Source organism: Parasteatoda tepidariorum, chromosome 8, assembly GCF_982258835.1.
Source record: "Parasteatoda tepidariorum strain Cologne lab strain chromosome 8, Ptep-v5.0, whole genome shotgun sequence".
Taxonomy (NCBI): Eukaryota; Metazoa; Arthropoda; class Arachnida; order Araneae; family Theridiidae; genus Parasteatoda; species Parasteatoda tepidariorum.
The window spans coordinates 100,959,558-100,987,444 of NC_141762.1; the positions used below are offsets into that span (position 1 = coordinate 100,959,558).

General features: G+C 32.7%; 1 protein-coding gene across 3 annotated transcripts in view; it reads left to right on the top strand.

Annotated features, from left to right (window-relative positions):
• The window catches only part of LOC107449459 (uncharacterized), a 156,492-nt gene that overhangs the window by 87,531 nt on the left and 41,074 nt on the right, over nt 1-27,887 (top strand). For all 3 annotated transcript variants that reach the window (XM_087169515.1, XM_087169513.1, XM_087169514.1), the window contains exons 14-15: nt 5,523-5,725; nt 16,796-17,118. In XM_087169515.1, coding sequence (XP_087025641.1) covers nt 5,523-5,725; nt 16,796-17,118 — 526 coding nt within the window. The remainder of the gene's footprint in view (nt 1-5,522; nt 5,726-16,795; nt 17,119-27,887) is intronic.

Sequence of the window (27,887 nt, forward strand, 5' to 3'; positions counted from 1 at the left end):
GTGACCCGGACGTCATGTGAACACGCTTACCTTCACAGAAACTCCCACTTCGATTTGAACATGACTAATTAGATGGATTGTCCACATTGAACAGTTGACTTGCTACTTTTGACTGCGACATTAATTCTGCTACTGAATAGCAAATGCCTCCGCGCTCATTTGCTTCTCAGTCTCGATTACACATAGCCTCGACCTGCAGACACTCGACTGCAAATGACAATATAGAAGCAACCATGACCGTAAATTTAATACTGCTCTCACGATCAGCAGAAGTACAGTGATTTAACACAGCTCTCCCGGCTTCTCACATAACAGCAATGAATCAACTAGTGGTATCCTTTCATCGAATTCTATCACAGATATAATTCTGGTGGGGGTGTACTGTAGTGTGTCTACCACTACAAAAATACAATTCCAATTCACTAGAATATAAGGCATGTTAACTCGATTCTATGACAGAGTGACATTGTCGATAACTTCTCTCTCCACAAACACCCTGAACAATTTTTGATCTAATGATTGGATTTTTATGTACTCAAGCTTAACGGCTCGAATTTAAGTATTTTAAGTATGTCAAAATTTTTGATGGTTTTCCATTGATGGACTTACATAATCTCGATGGTTATCATCAATAATTCCATCATGAACCATTATATTTTTTGATGTTTACCAACATAAATAACCATCACCTCAATGAAGAAAATTCGGACTGATTTATGATGGTTCAAAATAAGAATATAAACCTGTTTTGATGGTTTATTTTTGTTGAACCATCAGAAATTTCCATCATAGTTTCTTAGAAATCAAATGTTGTAACGATCATGAGCCACCATCACTTCAACGTAGGAATTCAGACTGATTTATGATGGTCTAACATCAAAAAAAAACCCTAATTGTTTTAATAGTATATTCCTGAGAAACCAATAAGAATTCCTATTAAACCATCCTATTAAACCATGAAAATGTATAGTTGGAACCATCACGGAGTTAAACTTCTCTTGATGGTTAACCATCATAGTATTAAAGTATCATTTTCCACCATGGAATGATGGAAGTTTGTTGGCATATCAAAAACCAAGAATACACAATGGAAAATGTTAGATGATGGTGACCATCAAATGATGTTGAACCATCATGAGTTGCACTGAAACCAACATAAACCATCATTTTTTTTTGATGAGGCCATCAAGAATTTTGACTCGGATAATTAACTAAAGCAGATGATATCCTAATTTACGAAATCAGGCACAAAAACGTACTTTCTCTGCATAAATATATCCTTTTTTCGACGGGTTTGGATTCTTGATCTTAAATATAGGAGGGGGGTTGTCTAGAAAATAGGGTTCCAATCGTTTTACCAGGAGAGCAGTTGAAACTTTGGACTCCTTAACGTTAATTTCACATTTAACGAATTAATAACGTTAAAAACGAATCAAAAATTTTTGAGCAAAATTATAAAATTCGTTTATCTAAGCATAATTCCTTGCAAAAAAAATAATGTTTAATAATTATTTAGTAGTTTTATTAATTTATTTTACATCAGCGTAAAAAAGTTTGATTTCTAAAGTGCACAAATTTTTACATCATTTTAAAGAATGCCATTTTAAATAGTAGGTGGGTACATTATTAACGCCTACATTGTTACAATATTGACGCATGGAATGAATGATTCATTGAATAGGCATCCCATGAAATTAAAAAACGCTTTCGATAGATTTATGAATCTGTACTTTAAGTGCAGTATATAACAGTTGTTGTTTATTTACGTCACACTAGAGCTGCACAATGGGAAACATCTGGGAAACATCCCTAGAGGATGATCCAAAGACATGCCATCACAATTTTGCTCCTCAGCAGAGAGGAAGCTTCGGTAGCCCGACGACCTGCTCGCGAAATCGAGCAGTTTCAGGAAGACCGCGCATCCTCGGTTCCTACGCAGGCTGATCCCACCCGCACGCACACCGATTCACCCTCATTTTAAAACTTAACTTTAACAAAATCGTATGAAATAATTTTTTTAAAAAGGGCTCAAATTCCAAAATGCAGTTCCTCAAAAAAAAATATCGCAAAATAGAGAAAATCGTAAAATGCAAGTTCGTTAAATTGAAGTCTGACAGTATATATATATATATATATATATCCAAAATGCAGTTCCTCAAAGAAAAATATCGCAAAATAGAGAAAATCGTAAAATGCAAGTTCGTTAAATTGAAGTCTGACAGTATATATATATATACTGTCAGACTTCAATTTAACGAACTTGCATTTTACGATTTTCTCTATTTTGCGATATTTTTTCTTTGAGGAACTGCATTTTGGATATTTCTTCGTAAAATACCTTCCAAATAGCTTCCAAGTGAATTTTCTATTTAACGAGCTTCTCTTTGGAATCCACTTTACATATTTCCCCAAATATTTCAGAACATTTCAAAGTAGTTAATTTTCGAAGTCGCATAGAGAAAGAAGTAAAATCCCTTTTAGTTTGCATTTCAAACGAAAAACTCAGACCATATTAACGGATTTAATCAGCAGCAATTAAACTTAGGAACACTTGCGGTAATGTAGGTTTAAAATTACTTTTTTAATAAATGCGGCTATAATTTTATACAAAAATTTAGCTCTTTTTTAGTGGAAAATGTATGTTGGCATGATAGTGTAACACTGGATAATGTTTTACTCTATTCTTGCTTTCCATGCAGATTTATTTTATGATTAAGATTAATCAAATAAATAGTAGATACTAGTTTATGAGATAAAGGTCTATCCATTGCTATTTTTATTATGTCTAGTGTTTATGAATTTAAAATCTGTTTTGTGTTGTTTAAGTATTTTAAAAGGTGATTTTCCATTTTAACGAATTTTCTATATAACGAACGTATTTTCGGGATTTAGCGACTTCGTTAAATAGAAGTCCGACTGTAATTATTCTTATTAAATATGGGAGTTAAAAAAATAGGTAACAAAATAATAATTTGTAAGACAAACACACTATTTTATCATATACAGGAACACACAAAACACACAAAATATCATATACAGGCTGAAAATCTACTGCAGCAATCTGCAGCAAAAAATCACTGAAATGTTCAGTAATGATAGCGTAATTTGTTTTATAAATTATTAGCTATGTAGATTATCTCGACAGCGAATTGCTTTTTATAACGAAATTTTTATTTGGAGCGTTCATATAACGAATTGGTTGTCTCGGTATAACGAATTTTCTATCTTTATAATTTTCGTCATTGGGACTGGGAGAAGCCTGGTTGGTAGGGCACTGGGCCAATGTCCAAGAGGTCGTGGGTTCGATCAACGCCGGCAGAAGATTCCCCGTGTAGTAAGTGGTGACTGATGCACGCTAAATCGCTTGAGTCCCAAAGTCCTCCAACTTCACATAACAAATCATGCCTCTAGGGGTACTGATCCAGGAGCTTCGTTGTCTTCTTTATCGGATTTGATATCGGATTCAAAATTACAAGGCAACGGAGTTGAAAATTAGTAGCCGTAAACCCTAAATTGGGTGAGCTGTTCAATGAGGGCTTAAAAATAAAATAAAATTTTCGTCATTTCTCTTTATTAATTAAATTTCCATTATTTTTAAAAAAAAGTTGCAATTGAAAATTTCTGCGCAACCATTTGTCTATTTTCGGGATTTATTCTAACGAAATAACTTGTTTTAAACCCTCTTTTATAATTTGTCATTTAGAATAAGTTTAAAAAGTCATGCTTTTAAACTTATCAAAGAGAGAGTATATATACTTTGTATCATTATTTTAAGTAACTGCAAAAAAAAAAAAAAAAAAAAAAAGAATCCATTATAAATCGATTTCACAGTTGTACCGCGTGAAACAACATTAGCATTCCACTAAAAACTATAACTTCAACCAATATGGCATTCCGTATTAAATTGCCAATTATCCTTAGTATTAGATATTTTGCTTTAAAATTTTATAACCGTCGTTGGAACATCCTAACCCAATTCTCAGTTTTACGATTACTGATGCTCAACTCCGTACCCTTGTCATTTTGAACCCGATCCAAAAGACAAAGGAACTTCTGGGTGAAGTATTGGGAAAAATTTGCCTTCGTGGAGGACTTTTGATGGAACTAACCTACATTTGCGTTACACGGAGAGGGAGAACTACGAGAACCTACCACGGTTAGCCTGATGGCTAAGGGACTCTAACCCATGATCCGTCTACCACTGAGGATATTTCACGTCAGCACTGTGTTCGGTGCAAGCCGGAAGCGGAATTCGTATCGACCAGCCATCACTGGGATTCGAACCCGGTTCATCTCATTAGAATGCGAACGCTCCATCCCAGCAGCCATCGTGGCGCTAGTATTCGTTGTTACAATTAGTCAGGAATTTTTTGGATCATGGGAATCGCAAGGAAAAGAAATGCACGTTGTTTAATGCACATGAAAACATAACTCGCGTATACTGGAAGAATTAGATTTGGTGTTGGATGCGTGGCTGATGAAAGGAAGTACGTTATTAAGAATGTGATAAATTGCCGTGCATTGTAGGACTCTTGGGCGTAAATTCGAGAATGCGGAAATTCTTTCCGTCCCATCACCTGATCTCTGGAATTGCTTTTTATTCATTTGAATGCCAGTATACATAGCGCGCTGTTTTGTTTTTCACCATTCCTAGTTTTCCTCATATTCCGAGTCTTATGAATGAAAGACTTTAGATGCCTATTTTTGTGCCTTCACTACCATCTTCATAATTTTGAAGTCAGTTTATTGTGATTATTCAATGAATGAACGTTACTTTACCCTTCTATTTAATCTAAAGAAATTGAGCCTAGGACCGGGATAGCCTGGTGGGTAGGGCACTGGGCCCATGTCCGAGAGTTCGTGGGCTCGATTCCAAACCGGTCAAAGATTGATCCAGGAGTTCCCTTGTCTTCTGGATTAGCTCAATATTGCTAGACTACGGAGTTGAACATTAGTAGTCGTAAACCCAAAAATTGGGTCACCTGTTCAACGACGGATATATAAAAAAAAATGAGCCGTGAGGGCTCAAGGGATAGAGCGTCCGCTTTCCAATGAGGTAAACCGGGTTCGAATCCCGACAATGGCTAGTCGATCCGAATTCTGCATCCGACTTCCACTGACTACAGTGCTGACGTGAAATATCCTCACTGGTAAACGAACCATGGGTTAGAGTCCCCTTGTCATTAGGCTAACCGTGGGAGGTTCTCGTGATCTTTGTCTCCATGTAACGCAAATGCTGGTTAGTTACATGAAAAAGTCCTCCACGAAGGCAATTTTCTCCCAATACTTGATCCAGGAGTTCCCTTGTCTTTTGGATCGGGTTCAAAATTACTAGACTACTTAGTTGAACACATCAGTAGACGTAAATCCAAAAATTGGGTCGTCTGTTTAACGACGGTTATAAAAATCTAAATAAATGTACATAAAGCTCATATGGTGTGAATAATTGTATGAAGCGGTACTTTGTTCGTTGGAGTGATTCATTTTATCACGTTTTAATATTTTTTCTGTTTTGTACGTAGGAGGTTTGGTACAAAATGTGGTGGCTGTTCCCAAGGCATATGTCCAACAGATCTGGTACGGAGAGCGAGGGGTCGGGTGTACCATGTGGCCTGTTTCACGTGCCTCCTTTGCCGGAAGCAGCCCTCTACCGGAGAAGAACTTTATGTACTTGACGAAACACGTTTCGTGTGCAAAGATGACTTCAATAGGCAACAGCAACATGGTAAGAACCAACATATATATATCAATAAATGTTATTGTAGTCAAAGCCCGCTATAGTGAACATGGTTAATAGTGAACTCACGGATATAGTGAACGAAATGTTCGCTCCCGTGCCTTGCTATACACGTACAATATTTTTTGTCGATATAGTGAACCAGAAGAAGAGAGAAAATTGGATATTATGAACTTTTTTCTGTCTTTCACTGATTTCCCCCCCCCCTCATTTTTTGGTCATTTTGAAATTTCTACATGAAATGCATATACCGATTTTTAAAACCATCTATTAAGTGCAATGTCGCCATAAGCATTTTTTTTTTCTTGTTTGCTTCTTCTATCTTAGTTTCCCATTCCTAAATTTTTGGTACGCAAGACGAAAAGTCATAAAAATTGAAAGTTGACACAATTTTTGTTACTAAATATTGTTTTTTTTCTTCATAATTTTGTATTTCTTTATATGGGTCATTTATTTAAATATTGTGTAATGATAAGAAGTAACTCGGAAAAAATAGTTTGCAGTACGGATATTGTGAACTCCCGGTCACAGTGAACTGAAATTACGGTCCTTTGATGATTCACCATAGCGGGGTTTGACTGTATAAATGCTCCGCTGCAAGCTTTTTACTGTCTCAATTTCCGGGTTACTGTTTCCGGTCCAAGATTTTGAAGCCATTTTGCTCACAACGTAATCATTGTGTTTTGAGACTCTCTTGAGTATATGTGCATTTGATACCTGATTCATTATTTGTGTTTAAAAGAGGAATCATTATAAGAATCGTCATTTGAAGATCTGTCATTTCAAGACGTAAGAATCGTCATTTGAAAAAAAGAATTGTCATCAATCACTATCCTTACCTTGTTAACAATACATTTACTGTCCAAATTATTAGACGCACTGTAAGATTCTATGTAAAATCTTAATTATCAGGTGATACACTATACAGCTTTATTGTTTTTACGAGACGGTTTGCACTGGTTTAACTTCGTGTATCAATGGGTTAAGTGAGACGATATATAATGTAAATCAGACGATTGGGTAAATTCGACGATATATAATGTAAATCAGACGACTGGGTAAATTCGACGATATATAATGTAAATCAGACGACTGGGTAAATTCGACGATACATAATGTAAATCAGACGATTGGGTAAATTCGACGATATATAACGTAAATCAGACGATTGGGTAAATTCGACGATTTATAATGTAAATCAGACGATTGGGTAAATGAGACGATATATAATGTAAATCAGACGATTGGGTAAATGAGACGATATATAATGTAAATCAGACGATTGGGTAAATTCGACGATATATAATGTAAATCAGACGATTGGGTAAATTCGACGATATATAATGTAATTCAGACGATTGGGTAAATTCGACGATATATTATATAAATATAAAATATTTATTATATCAGGTATTATATTATTAAAATGTTAATAATTAGACCAAATAATTAGACGCACTGTAGTTTTTTTTTTAATAATTACATGTTTCGCAAGAGTTTATAGGCAATACTTTTATATTTAAACATACACGTGATGGGATTTTATGCGGGAGATATTTTAGATACTTCCTATTTGTATTTATTTTTAACGTATTGCATTAAACTGTTAACCACTTGATACACGAACGTAAACGAGTGCAAAAACAATAAAGCTGCATAGTATCCCCTGATAGTTAAGATTTTACTTAGAATCTTATAGTGCGGCTAATAATTTAGACAGGAACCCTATACCACTTTGAAATTTAAACCAAAATAATTTGTAAAATGAACTTAATCTCGCTGCTCGAACAATATGCTAACACTAACGTATGATTTTGCGTGGTTTGCAACAAGAACAAACAGTAATAATCAGGTATAAAGAGGCCAAATCAGGACTACCAGGAAAGCGAGATCATTATAAATCTAGCGACCGCATCACCTTTTTTAACAATACATCTCTAAGTAACTAAAACAAATTTTCACTTCAAACTCATCAGAATTAATATCTTATAAAATATAGCAGATATGAGCTCAAAAATTATATCACTTATTTCTTTTATTTAAAATATCCCATTTAATTTAGCTCTATTATCATCCAACAATAACAGAATGATTTAAAATAAATTCTATATAATTCATTACACACCATATGAATTGATTGTTTTTAAAACCTCTTTAATGAGAAAAATATCCCATTTAATTTATCTCTATAACCATCCAACAATTACAGAATGCTTTTAAATGAATATATGTAATTCATTACACACCATTCTATTGCATTGTTTTTTGAACCTTTCTTATAAGAAAAATATCCCATTTAGTTTACCTCTATAACCATCCAACAATGACAGAATACTTTAAAATAAATATATATAGTTCATTACACACCATTTAAATGGATTGTTTTTTTAAAACCTATTTTACGAGAAAAATATCCCATTTAATTTACCTCTATAACCATCCAACAATTACAGAATGATTTAAAATAAATTCTATATAATTCATTACACACCATATGAATGGATTGTTTTTTAAACCTTTCTTATAAGAAAAATATCCCATTTAATTTATCTCTATAACCATCCAACAATTACAGAATGCTTTTAAATGAATATATGTAATTCATTACACACCATTCTATTGCATTGTTTTTTAAACCTTTCTTATAAGAAAAATATCCCATTTAATTTACCTCTATAACCATCCAACAATTACAGAATTCTTTTAAATGAATATATGTAATTCATTACACACCATTTAAACGGATTGTTTTTTTTAAACCTATTTTACGAGAAAAATATCCCATTTAATTTACCTCTATAACCATCCAACAATTACAGAATACTTTAAAATAAATCTATATAGTTCATTACACACCATTTAAATGGATTTTTTTAAAACCTTTTTTTATGAGAGAAATATCCAATTTAATTTACACTCATGGTATTCAACACCTGAAAATCAACTCGAAACGTTTTCTATTCTTGAGATCGCAAGAATCGATCCCTCCTCCGCCCAACGCTTTTCGTCAATCGCGCGTGAGAAATAATGAAGGTATTTTGGAACCGATATTACTCTCTGTCAAAAAAACACCTGCCCCTCAGCGCCCCATCTATTTTCCCTCGCCGCCCCAAGGTTTCTTCCTATTCCGCGACAGCCAATGGATGGTAGATCAACTTATAGAATCGATCGTAGCTCCTCTTCTTCTTCTTTTCACAAAAAGAAAAGAAGAAAAAAACTCAAAAAACTAAAAAAGAATGGAACAAAAATTATATTGATTAATCACTTTGTTTTAAGGCACATTTTGACTGAACGATTTAATTATAAAAAAAAAGTTACATTGACAAGAGAACATAAATTTGAGAGTAGGACGGGCAGTTGAAGTTGGTTGTCTGATACTTTAAATATGAGGTGAGTTGATTTTTCAGTAAGAAATCTCTGTAAAACACGCAAAGATATGGTGAAAAACGTATCAAAACGTTACAGTTGTCGGTAAACCTGAGGACGAGAGTAAGGAGTTGTTCGAAAAACAAAGCTTAGTGAATGACACTTGATGTTAAAACAGTTTTTTTCAAATATTAATTCATTCATTAAATAGGAATGAGCAAAAAACGAAATGGAATTTTCTGATGAGTTAAGCGTTAGTCATTGTTTTAAATTTTACTATAAGCGATTCAGTTTTTTTTACATAGTTTAAAAATAACATCAGTGATAATATCTAACTTATTTTTAACTTATTTCTAACTTACTCAACTTCTCTATTTGAACGGAAAAAAAAATAGTTTATTGCGCACATTTAAATATTTAATTATTTTATATTCGCTGTGTTAGATAAATTAAATAAAGAACATGACTATTAGTTCTCACTTTCTCTCTATATATTTATATGTCTTGTTCAAATTTTCATTCGTTCATAAAATACTTTTTATTCATCCGTAAACAACCCACACTTTTTATTTTATTTTATTTATTTTTTTTTTCCAATGGCAGGCACTGAATTCGAATTTTTGCCTATACTATGCCAGAATTGTTGCTCATTTCGCGTTACCCAATGGGCACCTGTGAACCAAAGTCACGGAGGCGAGCAACATTGCCCACGCCACACTGCCACAAACCCGTTTTATAGGGTGGGCCACATTCACACATCATACACACAACAGAGGACAGCACAAAGAGAGAGAGAAGCATCCATGCCCAGAGCGGGATTCGAACCCGCAGCCTATGACTTCGCAGTCAGGCACGCTAACCGCTCGGCCACCTGGCCGGCCAACCCACATTATCGTTCACTATTATCTGCAGTCTTTAATAGGGTACTAAGTTAAACCACATTATCGTATTTGATCGAACAATACTACGGTTCAGTTAGAATGAAAACATGTATGGCTGCAGGCAAATCTTTGTTATGTGCCGTATTATGGTTCAAAGTTAAACCTAATTTTCCAGAAAGTGTATAACGTAGTATTTACTTACCACGTAAAAATAAAAATGAAAAATATTGGAAAAAAATCAGAAACATTAAATTATTATTTGTTTAGTCGGAAATGCGCCTAAACTGGTTGTGGTAACAAGCTTGTATCTTATATCGCTCTATATTTCTGAAAGAAGTGATTTACCTGGAGATAAAAGTAGTGGCAGTTGCTCAATTACGGAAGTTTATGGATTGTTGAGTCTTAAAAAACAATCAAAACGCAATCTTCCTTCCCTCGTGTGAAACACTTTTCAAAAGATTGTTTTCTGAATTTTATTAATTAACAGAGTCAGTTTCTGTGAAATTTTCTATTGAGTATCGGGAGTTTTTATTTTTTTTATTCTGCAACTTAAGTGGAACATTGAAATACTTTCACTAAAAGCGATCAACTAAAACCTATATGATCGAACATTGACTTTATATCGTTAAGCATATAATATATCGTTAAGATAAACTATTGTTATAGATATACAGTCACTGGCTAAATTATTAGACGAACTGTAAGATTCTATGTAAAATCTTAATTATCAGGTGATACTTATTGTTTTTACGCCACTGAAACCGGTTTGCACTTGTTTACGTTCGTGTATCAATGGGTTAAATTTGGCGATATATTACATAAATAATAGAATATTTATTATATCAGGTATTATGTGAATATATTATAATAATTAGACCAAATAATTAGACGCACTGTAGTGTTTAAATAATGACATGTCTTGCACGAGTTTATATGCGTTATCTTTTATATTTAAACATATATGTAATCGACTTTTATTCAGGAGATTTTTTTATATACTTCTTATTTGTATTTATGCCTACCGGCCTGTGTAGGGGGTAGGGAACTGTCCTTGCATCAGAAAGGTCCTGGGTTCGAATCCCGCTCAAGGCATGGCTGTTTCTTTCTCTCTCTGTGTGTGTTCTATGTCCTTTCTCCTTTGTGTGTGAATGTGACCCGCCCTATAAACGGGTTGTGGTTGTGTGAATGGCGTGGCAGAAGTCGAATTCCTGCTCATAGATGGCGCCTCTGATGGCGCCTGTTTAGGCAGTGGGGACTGCCTAAACAGGCATACGACAAAAAAAAAATTATTTACTTTTAACGTATTGCATTACAGTGTTAACCAATTGATACACGAACACCGGTGTGTGAACCGGTTTCAGAACCGGTGTGAACCGGTTTCAGGAGTCTAAAAACAATAAAGCTGTATAGTATCACCTGATAATTAAGATTTTACATAGAATCTTATTGTGCGTCTATTAATTTGGACATGGGCTGTATATCAAATACATTTTTGAACACTATTTCCCAAAAGGGTAATAAAAAAAAAAGCAATTTATTGTCGTTTGCGGTCTTGTCATCAACCGAACTGGATAAAGAAACAATTGATTTAACATCACTATATAATTTAATACCAAAGCCATGACAAACTGATGTTACGTTTTCAACTTATCACCAAAGCTAAATCGATAGGAATTAAATATGAAGCCCAAAATATATGGGTATTTCGATATTAATGCAACTCGCCGTATTGTTTTCGATGATTAAGAAAAGTTTCGAACAAAAGTTTTCTCTTTCCGTATCGAGAGTAGGGAAAATTTCCCCTCTTAAATTTCTCAACTAGGGGAATTAATCCCCTTTACTCTTCATTGAAAAGCCTCAGTAGATTATCACTCCCGTCCTCTCGTAAAAATGGAGTGACGTCATGTTCATGTTTTATACATGGACTGCTGCAGGTGGGGGGCAGATCTTCATTCGGTATGCAAATCATCATGAGATGACGTTTCAACCCTCGACCTTCTCACACCTCTCGAGAGCAGACGATATGTTTTGTTCCACAAACTCTCGACGTCCCCCTTGTGAGTTGTAATTTGCATTGGGGAGTTTTTTGAAATGTGATTATTTTAAAAGAAATCTTGTATAGTACACTATTGTACAGTCGATGGCCAAATTATAAGTAGCATTATAAGATTCCAAATAAGATCTTAATTATCAGTATATACTATACAGTTTTGTTGTTTTTACGAGACTGTTTGCACTTGTTTACGCTCGTGTATCAATTGTAATGCAATGCGTTAAAAATAAGAAAAGTTATACGTTAAAAGTAAGTTGTTTTTACGAGACTGTTTGCACTTGTTTACGTTCGCGTATCAATTAGTTAACACTGTAATGCAATACGTTAAAAATAAGAAAAGTTATAGGTTAAAAGTAAGTTGTTTTTACGAGACTGTTTGCACTTGTGTACGTTTGCGTATCAATTGGTTAACACTGTAATGCAATACGTTAAAAATAAGAAAAGTTATACGTTAAAAGTAAGTTGTTTTTACGAGACTGTTTGCACTTGTTTACGTTCGCGTATCAATTAGTTAACACTGTAATGCAATACGTTAAAAATAAGAAAAGTTATAGGTTAAAAGTAAGTTGTTTTTACGAGACTGTTTGCACTTGTGTACGTTTGCGTATCAATTGGTTAACACTGTAATGCAATACGTTAAAAATAAGAAAAGTTATACGTTAAAAGTAAGTTGTTTTTACGAGACTGTTTGCACTTGTTTACGTTCGCGTATCAATTGGTTAACACTGTAATGCAATACGTTAAAAGTAAGTTGTTTTTACGAGACTGTTTGCACTTGTTTACGTTCGCGTATCAATTGGTTAACACTGTAATGCAATACGTTAAAAATAAGAAAAGTTATACGTTAAAAGTAAGTTGTTTTTACGAGACTGTTTGCACTTGTTTACGTTCGCGTATCAATTGGTTAACACTGTAATGCAATACGTTAAAAATAAGAAAAGTTATACGTTAAAAGTAAGTTGTTTTTACGAGACTGTTTGCACTTGTTTACGTTCGCGTATCAATTGGTTAACACTGTAATGCAATACGTTAAAAATAAGAAAAGTTATACGTTAAAAGTAAGTTGTTTTTACGAGACTGTTTGCACTTGTTTACGTTCGCGTATCAATTGGTTAACACTGTAATGCAATACGTTAAAAATAAGAAAAGTTATACGTTAAAAGTAAGTTGTTTTTACGAGACTGTTTGCACTTGTTTACGTTCGCGTATCAATTGGTTAACACTGTAATGCAATACGTTAAAAATAAGAAAAGTTATACGTTAAAAGTAAGTTGTTTTTACGAGACTGTTTGCACTTGTTTACGTTCGCGTATCAATTGGTTAACACTGTAATGCAATACGTTAAAAATAAGAAAAGTTATACGTTAAAAGTAAGTTGTTTTTACGAGACTGTTTGCACTTGTTTACGTTCGCGTATCAATTGGTTAACACTGTAATGCAATACGTTAAAAGTAAGTTGTTTTTACGAGACTGTTTGCACTTGTTTACGTTCGCGTATCAATTGGTTAACACTGTAATGCAATACGTTAAAAGTAAGTTGTTTTTACGAGACTGTTTGCACTTGTTTACGTTCGCGTATCAATTGGTTAACACTGTAATGCAATACGTTAAAAATAAGAAAAGTTATACGTTAAAAGTAAGTTGTTTTTACGAGACTGTTTGCACTTGTTTACGTTCGCGTATCAATTGGTTAACACTGTAATGCAATACGTTAAAAGTAAGTTGTTTTTACGAGACTGTTTGCACTTGTTTACGTTCGCGTATCAATTGGTTAACACTGTAATGCAATACGTTAAAAGTAAGTTGTTTTTACGAGACTGTTTGCACTTGTTTACGTTCGCGTATCAATTGGTTAACACTGTAATGCAATACGTTAAAAATAAGAAAAGTTATACGTTAAAAGTAAGTTGTTTTTACGAGACTGTTTGCACTTGTTTACGTTCGCGTATCAATTGGTTAACACTGTAATGCAATACGTTAAAAATAAATACAAATAGGAAGTATATAAAAAATCTTCTAAATAAAAACCCATTACATGTATGTTTAAATATAAAATTATTGCATATAATTTCGTGTAACACATGTCATTATTAAAAAAACTACAGTGCGTCTAATCATTTGGTCTAATTATTATAATATACTAATATAATACCCTAATATAATAAATAATATATATTTATATAATATATCGCTAAATTTATCCAATCGTCGAATTTATATTGTATATATTCTAATTCAGTGTTTCCCAAACTTAGACTTTTGTGTACCCTTTCTAAATTTTTCGTTACGCTGTGTACCACTAATAAAAAAATTTAAGTATTTTTTACTATCAAAAATTGCACAAAGGTTGCAAAATCACAAAATCGAACTAAATGACACCACTAGAAGTCAAGACACAAGATTTGTCAAATCATATCTAAAACATTATTTCCGAAAAGATATTTATGTTTTAAATTAAAAATAATTTTTTATTCATTTTTCTAAACTGATACATGCGATTTGATTATTTTGTTCAGTAATTCCATGCTGAATTCTACAGTTACATATGCTTAAATGGACTTTTGAAATTAATTTATAATATTAGATTTAATAATTTTTAATTTGTTCAGATAATTTCAAAAATAAATATTATGGTTTTTTTGGAGTTAATAAAATACAGTATGAAACCAACATTTGTTTTTAAAAGCCTTTTATAATTTATTCGTTCTATGCTTCATTCCAAGCTTATTATTTCTTTCTGATCTAGAATTTAATAATTAAACCAACATTTGTTTTTGAGAACCTTTAATAATTTATTCGTTTTATGCTTCATTCCAAGCTTATTATTTTTATCTGATCTAGAATTTAATAATTAGCTTAATAATTAAGTCGGAATAAAATCGAATAAAAGTTTAACTTCAACTTAATTTGAGACACAATATAATTACTATTTTAATTTGACATATTTTAATTGATAATATTATTTGAAAAACCGATTGTATTTGTGCTGATATTTATTGCACTTTTGTACCTAAGTTATTTTACAATTTTAAATAATCACAGATAGGGTTTTATTTATTTAAAAATGAAAAACTGAATTACATAAAGATAATGTGGTATTGGGAGTGCATGTAAATTTCTGCCGTTTTCATTCAAAAACTAACATTTTATTGTGAAAAAAAAAACGGTAAATTATTTTTTATTCAAAGTATTCTCCATTACTTGACATTATTTTCTCCCATCTTTCTGGGAACATTTGAATAACACGTTGGAAGAATTCTTCATCTTTCAAAGATATCCACGAATAGAGCCATTCCTTGGTTTCTTCAAATTATGTAAATTTCTGCTCAGACATACCGAAATAGGTGATAATCTGCGGGGGGGGAGGAGGTTTAGCGAATACGGTGGGTGGGGTAGGACTTCCCATTGAAGTGTTTCGAAATAGCAAATCAATTTTCATGCAAAATCGACGTTCAATGTCTCTTGGCTTCAGTTCACATGGAACCCAGTTTCCTTGGTTTTGGATCAATCCCAATGATTTTAAACGATGTGAAATTACTTGCTGAGTCACTTTTTTATTTTATAACCGTCGTTGAACAGCCGATCCAATTTGTGGGTTTACGACTTCTGATGTTCAACTTCGTAGCCTTGTCATTTTGAACCCAATCCAGAAGACAAGGGAACTCCTGGATCAAGTAGTGGAAAAAATTTAGCCCTCATGGAGGACTTTATGATGGAACTAATCAGTGGCCCCCATCCCCCCTAAGCTCTTGGGCAAATTCTAAATCCCCCCCAAACTATTCGTTTTATTTAGTATAGAAATTCCCCCCCTAGCTTCAAGTGGGCGCCCACCTTCCCCCCTGGTGGGGGCCCCTGGAACTAACCCGCATATGCGTTACGTGGAGAAGAAGACCACGGGAACCACAAGATTAGCCTGGCGGCAAAGGGACTCTAACTCGTGATCCGTCTACCACTGAGGATATTTCACGTCAGCACTGTAGTCGGTGCAAGCCGGATGCAGATACGTATTGACGTGCCATTGGTTAGATTCGAACTCGATTCACCTCATTGGAAGGCGAACGCTCGATCCCCTGAGAGCGTAATGTAAGATCCAGTTTTCAATGCGTTTGGGATGAATCTTCTTCCAATAATTCTTCCAATTCCTTGTCTTCGTACGATTTCGGCCTTCCACTGTGTTCTTTGTCTTCCACGTCAAACTCACCGCTTTAAGACTTTTGAAACCACTGACGACAACTTCTCTCACTTAAAGCAGCCTCACCCTATGCTTATCCAAGCAATCAATGCGCCTCAACTGCAGATTTCTTTAAATTAAAAAAGTAAATCAAAAGTTCCCGCAATTGACGCTTATTTGACACATAACTTGACATTTTTGCACGCAAACAATGACGTATAATGTTAATACGGAATCACAATACTTTAAAGGTTATGTTGCTACCAGATGAACACACTTACATTTAAGCGTTTAACACCAGTCAATTTCTACAATCTGGTAGTACCATCTTGTGGCGAACGGTAGGAACTTATTTGTACACCGATTATTATTATCTTACTTATGCTCAAAATGCATTATTTTAGCTCAATTAAACTAATAAAGACCTAAACTGTTATTCTTCCTAAACTGTTATTTTCGAACCTCTTTTATCAAGAATCAATTGAAACTAAAAGAGATAAATGATGTAGATTCACGCACAAATTTATAAACCTGTTTGATGAGCGAAAATATTAAATTACGTTAAACAAAGACTTTTGTTTTTTCAGTGTCAAGTTCACCGCTCGATTCACCAGAAGAGTCCCTAGGTAGTCCTCAGGGTGATTCGAGCATCGTTGTCAGCGGTGGCTCAGGAGCTAATAGTCCTCACAACAACACTCCCAACAGTGAAGAACCCGTCGATTGTTTGGTTGCTGGACCTTCTTCGAATGACGAAGCAGGAGGAGGGACTAAAAGAAGAGGTCCTCGTACCACCATCAAGGCTAAACAGCTGGAGACATTGAAGGCTGCTTTCGCCGCAACGCCCAAACCGACAAGGCACATAAGAGAACAATTAGCACAGGAAACGGGACTTAATATGCGTGTCATACAGGTGAGAATCTCTTCTGCTCATTTTAGGATTAAAAATTACGTTTCAATTCATTCTTTAGGAATCTTTGAAACGCTTCGAAGAAAAATTTTTCTTTTCCCGAGTTCAATCTATATTCCATATTACTCAACATTTTGTGGGTCCAGGTTTGTTTGTTGTTTATTAACTAGTCTGAATTTTGGGTACATGGTTTAAAATGCAATTCCCTAGAATTATTTAAATTATGCTTCAACACAATTACATTCTTTTTTCTTTTTAAATCGACATGAGGGATTCATCTTCAGGGGCAGGGGCGATCGTATAGCCCCAGTCCAGTGTTAATAAATGTAATCTCTTCGGTTCTTTTTATTATTATTTTTTTCAAATTTTTCTTTTTATATATAACCGTTGTTGAACAGCTGACCCAATTTTTGGTTTTATGACTACTAATCTTCAACTCCGTAGCCTTGTAAATTTGAACCCAATCCAGAAGACAAGGGAACTCCTGGATCAAGCATTGGATCAGTATATATATATTTAAGTTTTTTTAATTTTTTCCCCTGTGCGACTAACGGTTTATACAGGCTGATAATATAAAAACCCAATAGCCTTCAATTTTGCATTTTGAATAAAATATTGATATGATAGTAGGATATAAAAGCTAATAAAAATGTTCGATCTAGTCTCACACTTAAAGCTCTAACTATTTCGTATTTCCTGTTAACAGAACGGTATTAAACCGTCAGTTTAGTGTGTAATTTGCTAAGATCATAATAATGAAAGCTTCCTAATAGTGTGATTTTCATAAAATAAGTTCCGTTTATTCTACTATGAATTGATTTTATTTTTTAATACTTCATACTTAGATCCTCGCAGAAGAGAACACACCCTTAAGAAAAACCTCCAAAACATCCAGTACTGAAGGAAAACTTGCATCTATACGAGAATATATATGTATTTAAAAAAAAATGCATAACCCGTAAAACAAAATCTCTAAAAGATGCATCAGAAATACGATTTGAAGACGAGCCTTTTGCGTGCTACACTCAAAAACCTTTTTTTTTTTCCTCCCTTGCTTTGCCATCCAACAGGCAAAAATGTTCCTTTTCCTTCAATTTTATACACACACAGATAGGAAAAGTTTGGTAGATTTGCAGAAATGAAAAACAGAAAGAAAAATAATATAATAATAAAAAAAAGAGAGAAACGAAACAAAAATAAACGATTGAAAAAAAAGGGGGGGGGGAATCAGATGATTATTTTTACAGAATACGTGTTTTGCATCTGTTCTTTTTCCTCTTAATGAATTATATTTAAATTTTCGAAGAGCTGGCACGAAACAATGAAGAACAGATCTGAAAGAAAGGAATTGGAGAAGGGAAAATAAAATAAAAAAACGAAGCGAAATGCATTTTACTTGCAAAACGCAGCAGTTAATTCGTACATAGTGTGAGTGAAAAGCATAAGGGGGTAAAACTTTACCCACTCCCAACCACCTCAACTTCCCTTTCTCACTTTTTTAAAATAGCCATTTTGTGCCATTTCTTTACCTACATTTTAACAGTAAAATATGTTTCGGTTGCAAAAAAGTTTTTTAGACCTACTCAGAGATGATAGCGCTCCGGAAAAAATCCGGATTTTTCGCTAACCGCTATCCGGAAATTTCCGGATATCCAAGGTCCAGAAGTTTCAAGAAAACATCGATCTCATTTTAAAATCTTAATTATCAGGTGATGCTATACAGCTTTATTGTTTTGACGCTGCTGAAACTTGTTTACGTTCGAGTATCAATGGGTTAAATTAAACGATATGTAATATGAATTCGACGATTGGATAAATTAGACGATATATAATATGAATTCGACGATTGGATAAATTAGACGATATATAATATGAATTCGACGATTGGATAAATTAGACGATATATAATATGAATTCGACGATTGGATAAATTAGACGATATATAATATGAATTCGACGATTGGATAAATTAGACGATATATAATATGAATTCGACGATTGGATAAATTAGACGATTTATGATATGAATTCGATGATTGGATAAATTAGACGATATATAATATGAATTCGACGATTGGATAAATTGGACGATATATAATATGAATTCGACGATTGGATAAATTCGACGATATATAATATGAATTCGACGATTGGATAAATTAGACGATATATAATATGAATTCGACGATTGGATGAATTAGACGATATATGATATGAATTCGGCGATTGGATAAATTAGACGATATATAATATGAATTCGACGATTGGATAAATCAGACGATATATAATATGAATTCGACGATTGGATAAATTAGACGATATATAATATGAATTCGACGATTGGATAAATTAGACGATATATAATATGAATTCGACGATTGGATAAATTAGACGATATATGATATGAATTCGACGATTGGATAAATTAGACGATATATGATATGAATTCGGCGATTGGATAAATTAGACGATATATTATATAAATATATATATTATGTCAGATATTATATTATTATATTGTAATAATGACATGTTTTGCACGAGTTTGTATGCAATACTTTTATATTTATGCACAGATGTAATGGATTTTTATTAAGGAGATTTTTCATATACTTCCTATATGTATTAATTTTTACGTATTGCATTACAATGTTTACCAATGGATACACAAACGTAAACAAATGCAAACCGGTTTAGCCACGTAAAAACAATGCTGTATAGTATCACCTGATAATTAAGATTTTACATAGAATCTCATAGAATCTTATAATGCGTCTAATAATTTGGTCAGGGACTGTACATGTTTAAAAAAATAGTGTTTTCAAAGTATACAGGTACTGTATATTTTGAAAACTCTATTGCTATATATTTAAGATTGAACTATGGAAAACTATAACTACTGCAATGTGACAATTTTATTGTTGAAATTGATTTTGCGCATTATGGAGAGAAAAAAAATATTAAAATTAATGAAAAAAAAACTTAATTAGAAAATAATTACCTTTTAACATAAATATATCAATCATATAAACAACATGTCAATAAATTTACAAATAAACAAAAATCATAGCGAAATGTGATAAATATAGATCTTGATTTTTCCTATTTATAATTTATTACAAATTATACGAAAAAGAGCAATTCAGTCTATAACATATAGTATAAAAGACGAGAATATATTTTTTTTCTTGGAAAATTAAACTAAAATAATTCATTTTAATATTTCTCTCTATTTGTTTTAAAGTTAGATAAGCGTTGTCGAATTTTTTCATGCAGCCATTTTTGTCTTCCTCTTTTTATCATTACGTAGCTTTTCTACCAAGGTCGGAACAGCAAAAGAAAATTATAGGAGAAAAAAGAAGAAAAAAAAATGAATGAATGAATACAATCTTCACAATTTGAGCAGTTTTTAGTAATACAAGTCTATTTATCTCCCTTCTTCACTCTTGTTTAGAATGTTCCTCGTTAATAACTTTCGCTGCACCTTTTGATTATTACACTTGCTTTTCTTGCTGCTGCGGCACACCTCATAGCTCCTTTTTTTTGTTATTCTTTTTGTATTTTGTTTTATTTCTACCTTTATTTATTTATTTTTTTATCTTTTTTATGAATTGGACATGACATTTTACCACCTGCAAAAAGAGACTATTTCTTTTTATTTCTTTCTTTTTTTTTTTCCTTTTTTTTTCGCTACTGCGGTGGCAATAATGTAATTGCTGTTATCGTTTGCTTCCAAATTTTCGTTAATTTCTCTCATCTAAGTTCCTTTAAGGCAATTTTTTTTTATGGTGGTGGCAACAAACCTAACACTACTTTTGTAAAATTATCGTTTTCATCTAAAATTGGCTGTACTTCATGAGATTTTATTCTAAAATAAAGTTTTAAATGGATAACGAGAAAACAATTATGACAAGTTATTGCAAATTGCTAGAAATTTACTTTACCTTTAACTTCTTTTTTTCTTAAATCATTAATTCTGTCGAAAGTTATGATACATAGCAACAAATATAGAAGAATTACACACGAAGAATGATACATCATAGTAGCATTCTTCATGGTACGTGCATCGTTTCAATACTGTTTAGAGTTTTTGCATGCGCTGAAAATGGATGTATCCGTCGGAAAACTTCGAGTTTCTGTAACTTTAACTGCCACTTTGGACCAACTTGTACATGTAAGTTGGCTTTCAGCAAATGAGCAATGCATATTTTGTTTTTGTTATTCGGGTTTGCAAACTTAATATTTTATACAAGTATATTGGACAACAGTTGCAAAGTTGTCTTATATTTTCTAACATGTGACATATTAATTATTCTATTGCTTTAATGAATAAAGATATCACCGAAGATTGAGATCCTAGTTAATAAAAACACCTGTTGAAACTGAGTTAAACATATTACATTCCATTCAAACTATATCTTGTAAAATATTTGTTCGATAGAAAAACATACGATTCTTATATTGTTATAATACCCGGCCGGGGGTAGCTAATAAAATTTTTGACCATCTCTATTTCTTACCTCTGGGGCGGTGGATTAGCTGAATCAAATTATTTTGTATTTAAATTTCATTTGCTAGTTGAGTGGCAACAGTTCTTTTCCACCTAGAATGATTTAAGCCCATCACTTGGAATTATTTTAACGAATCAATTTGGTTATATTTTGACCAGTTGTCTACTTATATAACACATCTTACTTTACCTCTGGGGCGGTGGATTAGCTGAATCAAATTATTTTGTATTTAAATTCCATTTTCTAGTTGAGTGGCAACAGTTCTTTTCTACCTAGAATGATTTAGGCCCATCACTTGGAATAATTTTAACGAATCAATTTAGTTATATTTTGACCAGTTGTCTACTTATATAACACATCTTACTTAACACTTTACCTCTGGGGCGGTGGATTAGCTGAATCGAATTATTTTGTATTTAAATTTCATTTTCTAGTTGAGTGGCAACAGTTCTTTTCTACCTAGAATGATTTAGGCCCATCACTTGGAATAATTTTAACGAATCAATTTAGTTATATTTTGACCAGTTGTCTACTTATATAACACATCTTACTTAACACTTTACCTCTGGGGCGGTGGATTAGCTGAATCGAATTATTTTGTATTGAAATTTCATTTTCTAGTTGAGTGGCAACAGTTCTTTTCTACCTAGAATGATTTAGGCCCATCACTTGGAATAATTTTAACGAATCAATTTAGTTATATTTTGACCAGTTGTCTACTTATATAACACATCTTACTTAACACTTTACCTCTGGGGCGGTGGATTAGCTGAATCAAATTATTTTGTATTTAAATTTCATTTGCTAATTGAGTGGCAACAGTTCTTTTCCATCTAGAATGATTTAGGCCCATCACTTGGAATAATTTTAACGAATCAATTTAGTTATATTTTAACCAGTTGTCTACTTATATAACAAAACAATGTTATAATTTTTTACCAATGATGCCCATAGATTTTGACTGTTAACTATTCTGTGGAGTACTTACTTTATTAACAATTGTCTTGTCGGAAAGCGTTCGATCATAATGGCCTCACAAGCTGTTGACGTTTATCACAAAGGCATGATGGAACGTCTTTTAAATTTGCTGAGTTCCCCAGAAATCATTTTTGAGCAAGTTCTTTTTATTCGATTCTCGCTTTTGTTTGGATGACTTTTCTGATGATGATAAAGTTATCGATTGGATCGAGTGAAAAGAGAAGAATGTAGACATCTTGAGGAATTATTGCGCCGGCTGATTATTTCGATGAATGCTTGCTTTGACAAGTCGCTTTAATTTGGCGCTATTTTTGTGGATGTCATTGTTGGATACTTAAAATAGTCTGGGGAGGAAGTTAAACTAATTTAAATTAAATGGAATAATTAGTGACAAATTATAATTGTTTAAAAAGAATTCGCTGTTTTCAATTGTGAAGCTAGCTAAATTCCTAAATTAATTTTCAAAAAGTAAGTATTTTTGATTTTATTACTTTAGTTCGCATTGTTTGGATAAAAACATTACTGATCAATAAATTAAAATTGTTTAAAAAGAATTTGCTGTTTTCATTAATGAAGCTCGTTGAATTCCTAAATTAATTTTCAAAAAGCAAGTATTTTTGAATTGATTACTCCAGTTTACATTGTTTTTCTTAAAACGTTATTGAACGATTAAACATTATTGTCCATTAAACATAATTCTTTTTTTTTTTTTTTTTTTTTTTTTTTTGCTTCCAGCAATGCGTAACATTATTTAAATTATTGTCCCAGTCAAAGTAATTATTACACGAGAAAGTAGTTCATTTGCAAATTATACGAGGTACTTCGGGCCAGAAATAAACAGATATTTAAAATTTTAAACTTAGGGTAATTAGATTAACTCATCAATAAATCTTAATTCTTTTTAATTAGTCCAGCTTTTTCTTTAGAACCAAACATTCCGACACATAGGAATTAAAAATCCTTGCTTTTGAATTAGCCGGTTTGTCATGAATAAATAGGTAGCAATAGTTCACGGAACATTGTTCTGTAACATAGAACCAGTGACACCTTCTATTTCAGTCCAACGTTTCTACGTGACGTCACATTTTTTTTTGTTATTTAATTTTTCTTAAGTACTATTTACACTCTTCTTCGTCTTTCTGACAATTTATTGTTGTACTGTTTTTATTTTTCACACTGTCCAAAATATCCGATTCAATTAATGTTTCTGTGGTTTCAGCTTCAGAATCAATAAAAAGAAAATCATTAATCAGTACATCAACATTAATTTCGTGGTTCTCTCGTAGCTGTACCCACATTTTTTAAAAAGTTCTTCGAAAGGAATGTCATCCTCGTCCTCCGCACTTTCAAAATTCCCCGCGCTGAATTCAGCTGTAGCATAACTGTTACGAATAGTACGATCTGTAACATCATAGTACCATGCTTTAGAAATTTCTGTTACGCTTTCTCGTAAATTGATTTTTGGAAATGGATTCCTGTATGAAATGCAAACAAAAAGGGATTTTACTGCTTTCTCTAAAAGTTAAGGGGACAGCGAAAATCAATTCAAGGTCATTCCCCCCCCCATAAAATGCATTAACAAGTTTGAAATGTACCGAAATATTTTAGGGAACAGAGAAAGTGGATTTCAAAGAAAATTTCGTTAAATAGAAAATTCACTTTGCTGTTTGGAAGTTATTTTAGGAAGAAATTTCCAAAATGTTCCTAGTTCTTCAAAGAAAAAAAATCGCAAAATAGAGAAATTCGCAAATTGGAAGTTATAGAAATGTTTACATAAATTATTTATATAAATGTTTGCAAATCTCTTTTCGATATTATAATGTATATAAAAAAAAATTCTGCCAATTCACCTCTCCCAAATAAATACATCGATATCCCAGAAAAAATTAACCTTCGAGAAAAATTAGCATTATTTCCCCGACTTAAATTGTACTAATTGTTGCAAAACTCAATTTAGGAAGTATTTAATTCCAATTCTTTTTTAAGAAAAATTAATTGTCACCCATAAGGCAGTAGTGAAATAGATGGTCATCAACACATGAACAAACCTTCAAACTAAGTTAATATTGTTATGTTACACCGTTATAAATCAGTCCGAATTCCTACATTGGGGTCATGGTTACATATGTTGGTTACGATCAAAAATATAATGGTTCATGATGGAATCACTGATGGTTACCATCAAGATTATGTTGGTCCATCAATGGAAAACCATCAAAATTTTGACTTATGTTTACATTTTTCAAGAAATACTTTAATATTTCTCTAGAAATTTTGTAACCTTAGAGGTGTTTAGTTTATACGATGTTTCCTACTTAGAAATAAAGTTTAAGTCGGTATTTCCGAAGTTTGAAAGACCGACAATTAATTCCGAAAGAAAAGTATTTTTGAACACCCTATGCCAGAAAATCAACTTTTAGCCTGTATCGATTACTTTGGTTGTTATATGCAATAACTTCATGAAATCTCGTAAACCTAGCTTAAATATTTATGGAAATATGGACATTTTTATAACATTATGGACATTTTTCTTTTTTGCCAAGTGAATGAGAAGAAAAATTCTCCAGTTTTCTTTATCCGTTCTGGATTTTTTGCCCATGAATGTTGAGCTTAACTAAGAAGAAATTTGCTCAAATACTGTAGAAAGCTCCGTGCTGTTCTATTTTATTTAAATACTTTATTTTATCTTAAAGTCCCTTGCTATTTTTTTTTTTAAATTTTATATCTGTCGTTGAGCAGCGACTCAATTTTGGGTGACTACTTATGTTGAACTCTGTAGCCTTGCAATTTTGAACCCATCCAGAAGACAAGGGAACTCCTGGATCAAGTATTGGGGAAAATATGCCTTCGTGGAGGACTTTTACATGGAACTAACCCACATTTGCGTTACACGGAGAGGAAGACTACGAGAACCTCTCACGATTAGCCTGACGGCAAGAGGACTCTAACCCATGATCCGTCTACCACCGAGGATATTTCACGTCAGCATTGTGGTCGGTGCAAGCCGGATTCGGAATTCGTTTCGACCAGCCGTGGCTGGGATTCGAACCAGGTTCACCTCATTGGAAGGCGTGAGCTCTATCCCCTAAGCCACCACAGCTCAATAAGTTAGTTTTGCATCTGCCGGGAATCGAAATCGAGCATTCTACCAATGAACCACCGATGCTTACTTGTTATTTTTTATTTGCTTATTTTTTTAAAGTTCCCGGTCAGAAATTATTACTCTCATTATTTTGGATTTCAATTGCTTTTTTATTTTATCTTTTAACTAGCCGCCACCAGCTGGTCCGCCTTCTTAAAGTGATAAGAACTTAAAAGTATTTCGAGATTTAAAATGGTACATTCAAAAATCAAAAGAATATATTAGTATAAATTTATATTGCACAAGTAAGGGTGGACTTAACTTTTAAGTCTTACATATTCGATATATATATTGGTGATTCTCACGAAATATGACAATTCACTGTCCCTTGCTCCAAGATCTAATACTATAATACTAAAAGAACTTTTTTTTAAAATAAAATAATAAATTGCATTGCTGTTAGCTAACATAAAGGCTTAAGTTGAGTTACGTACTATTAACTTAAAATGACTGTTTTTTAAACTTCTAAGCTAATATGTCATTTTCCTGGCATTCAAGATTTGGTGAATTTCTATTTTTTTTTTTCCCTCGAGCAAATGTCAATAAACTACACTGCTGTCTGTAAGATATTAATAAATGTAACTAAATAAATATACAAAAAAAGTTTTAGATTATTTTGAAGACTTTAAATTTGAAGAACGAATTGTTTTGGTACGAATTGTCATGTTTAAAAAGAATCACCCGTATATATATATATATATATATATATTGAATAAAAGAAATAAAAGTGCTTTAAAGAATAATATTGTTTGAAAGTAGAAACATTAAGTAAAACTTTCAATCCAACTGTTTTTTTGGGGCCTTTACGACTACACGACTAAAGTACTACACGACTTTATACCGAAGATTTTATTTAAAAAAAAAATGATTTAAAAAATGTATCCTAAACATCCATAAGAGAAAAAAATAGCAATGCTACTTCCTCTTTATTTCCTGTCCTTTTTTTCCCCAATTAAACAACTAATTTCAAACTTTTTTTCAAAAAAGGAAGAAGAAAAAAAATAGAAACGAAGTAAAGTGGCATAAATAATTACATTGTGTGAGGAAATTTTAGAGGATGTATAAATTATCGCTTTCGAAAAAAAAGGTATCTTTTTCTTACTCTTCGTCTACTCATTTTTATTCTGTTTTGAGTGGCAATGTCGCGTAACGCCCCCTGGTGGGTCTCGGGTGGGGCAAATGTTCGCAGGCTGTCATTTACTAGCAACCGCACTGCAATTTGCACCTATCTTTAATGCTAAGGTAAGAGGTTTTAAGTGATACATTTGTGGCTCGGAGGTAGGAACTAGGACATAGCTACTAATTTTAACTTTAACCGCCAAAACGTAGGTGTGAAACTTGGAAAGAGCTATTATCATGAAATTTAAAGACTTGAGGGAGCATAGTTGTGATGCAATATTTTCAAATTTTGTTTGTTTTCGTTGAAGTATTGCTTACACCCGAAGCCGTTCGAAGGGGTGGGTGAACTGGGTGACCCCCCAGGGCCGCTGAAAGTTAGGGCCACCAAAAATTCTGATCTGATTGATTGTTATATTACTAGGTTTTCTTCACATTTGCTAATATATATTATATACGAGTTATAATTTATATACAGTCAAACCCCGCTATAGTGAACCTCCAAGGGACCGAAATTTCTGTTCACTATAACCGGGAGTTCACTATATTCGTACTGCAAACAATTTTAACAAATTTTTTTGTCGTGCTCACTTTTATTACACATTATTCAAATAATTGACCAATAAAAAGAATAAAAGAACAAAAGAATATGTAGGAACAAAAGTGTTAACTTTCTTCCTTTGGTTCACTATATCCACAAAAATAATATTATATGTGTATAACAAATTCACGGGAACGAACATTTCGTTCACTATATCCGGGAGTTCACTATAAACCATGTTCACTATAACGGGGTTGGACTGTATTTCTAAATATGCCTAATTTCATTTCAGTTAATGTTCCTTTATAACAGGAGTGTAATTTTTACAATAACTACATGGAACTTTTTGTCAAATTTTAACTTTTATTATCGAAATATTACCATAATAAAAAAAATAAAAGAACAAAAGAATATGTAGTAACAAAAGTGTTAACTTTCTTCCTTTGGTTCACTATATCCACAAAAATAATATTATATGTTTATA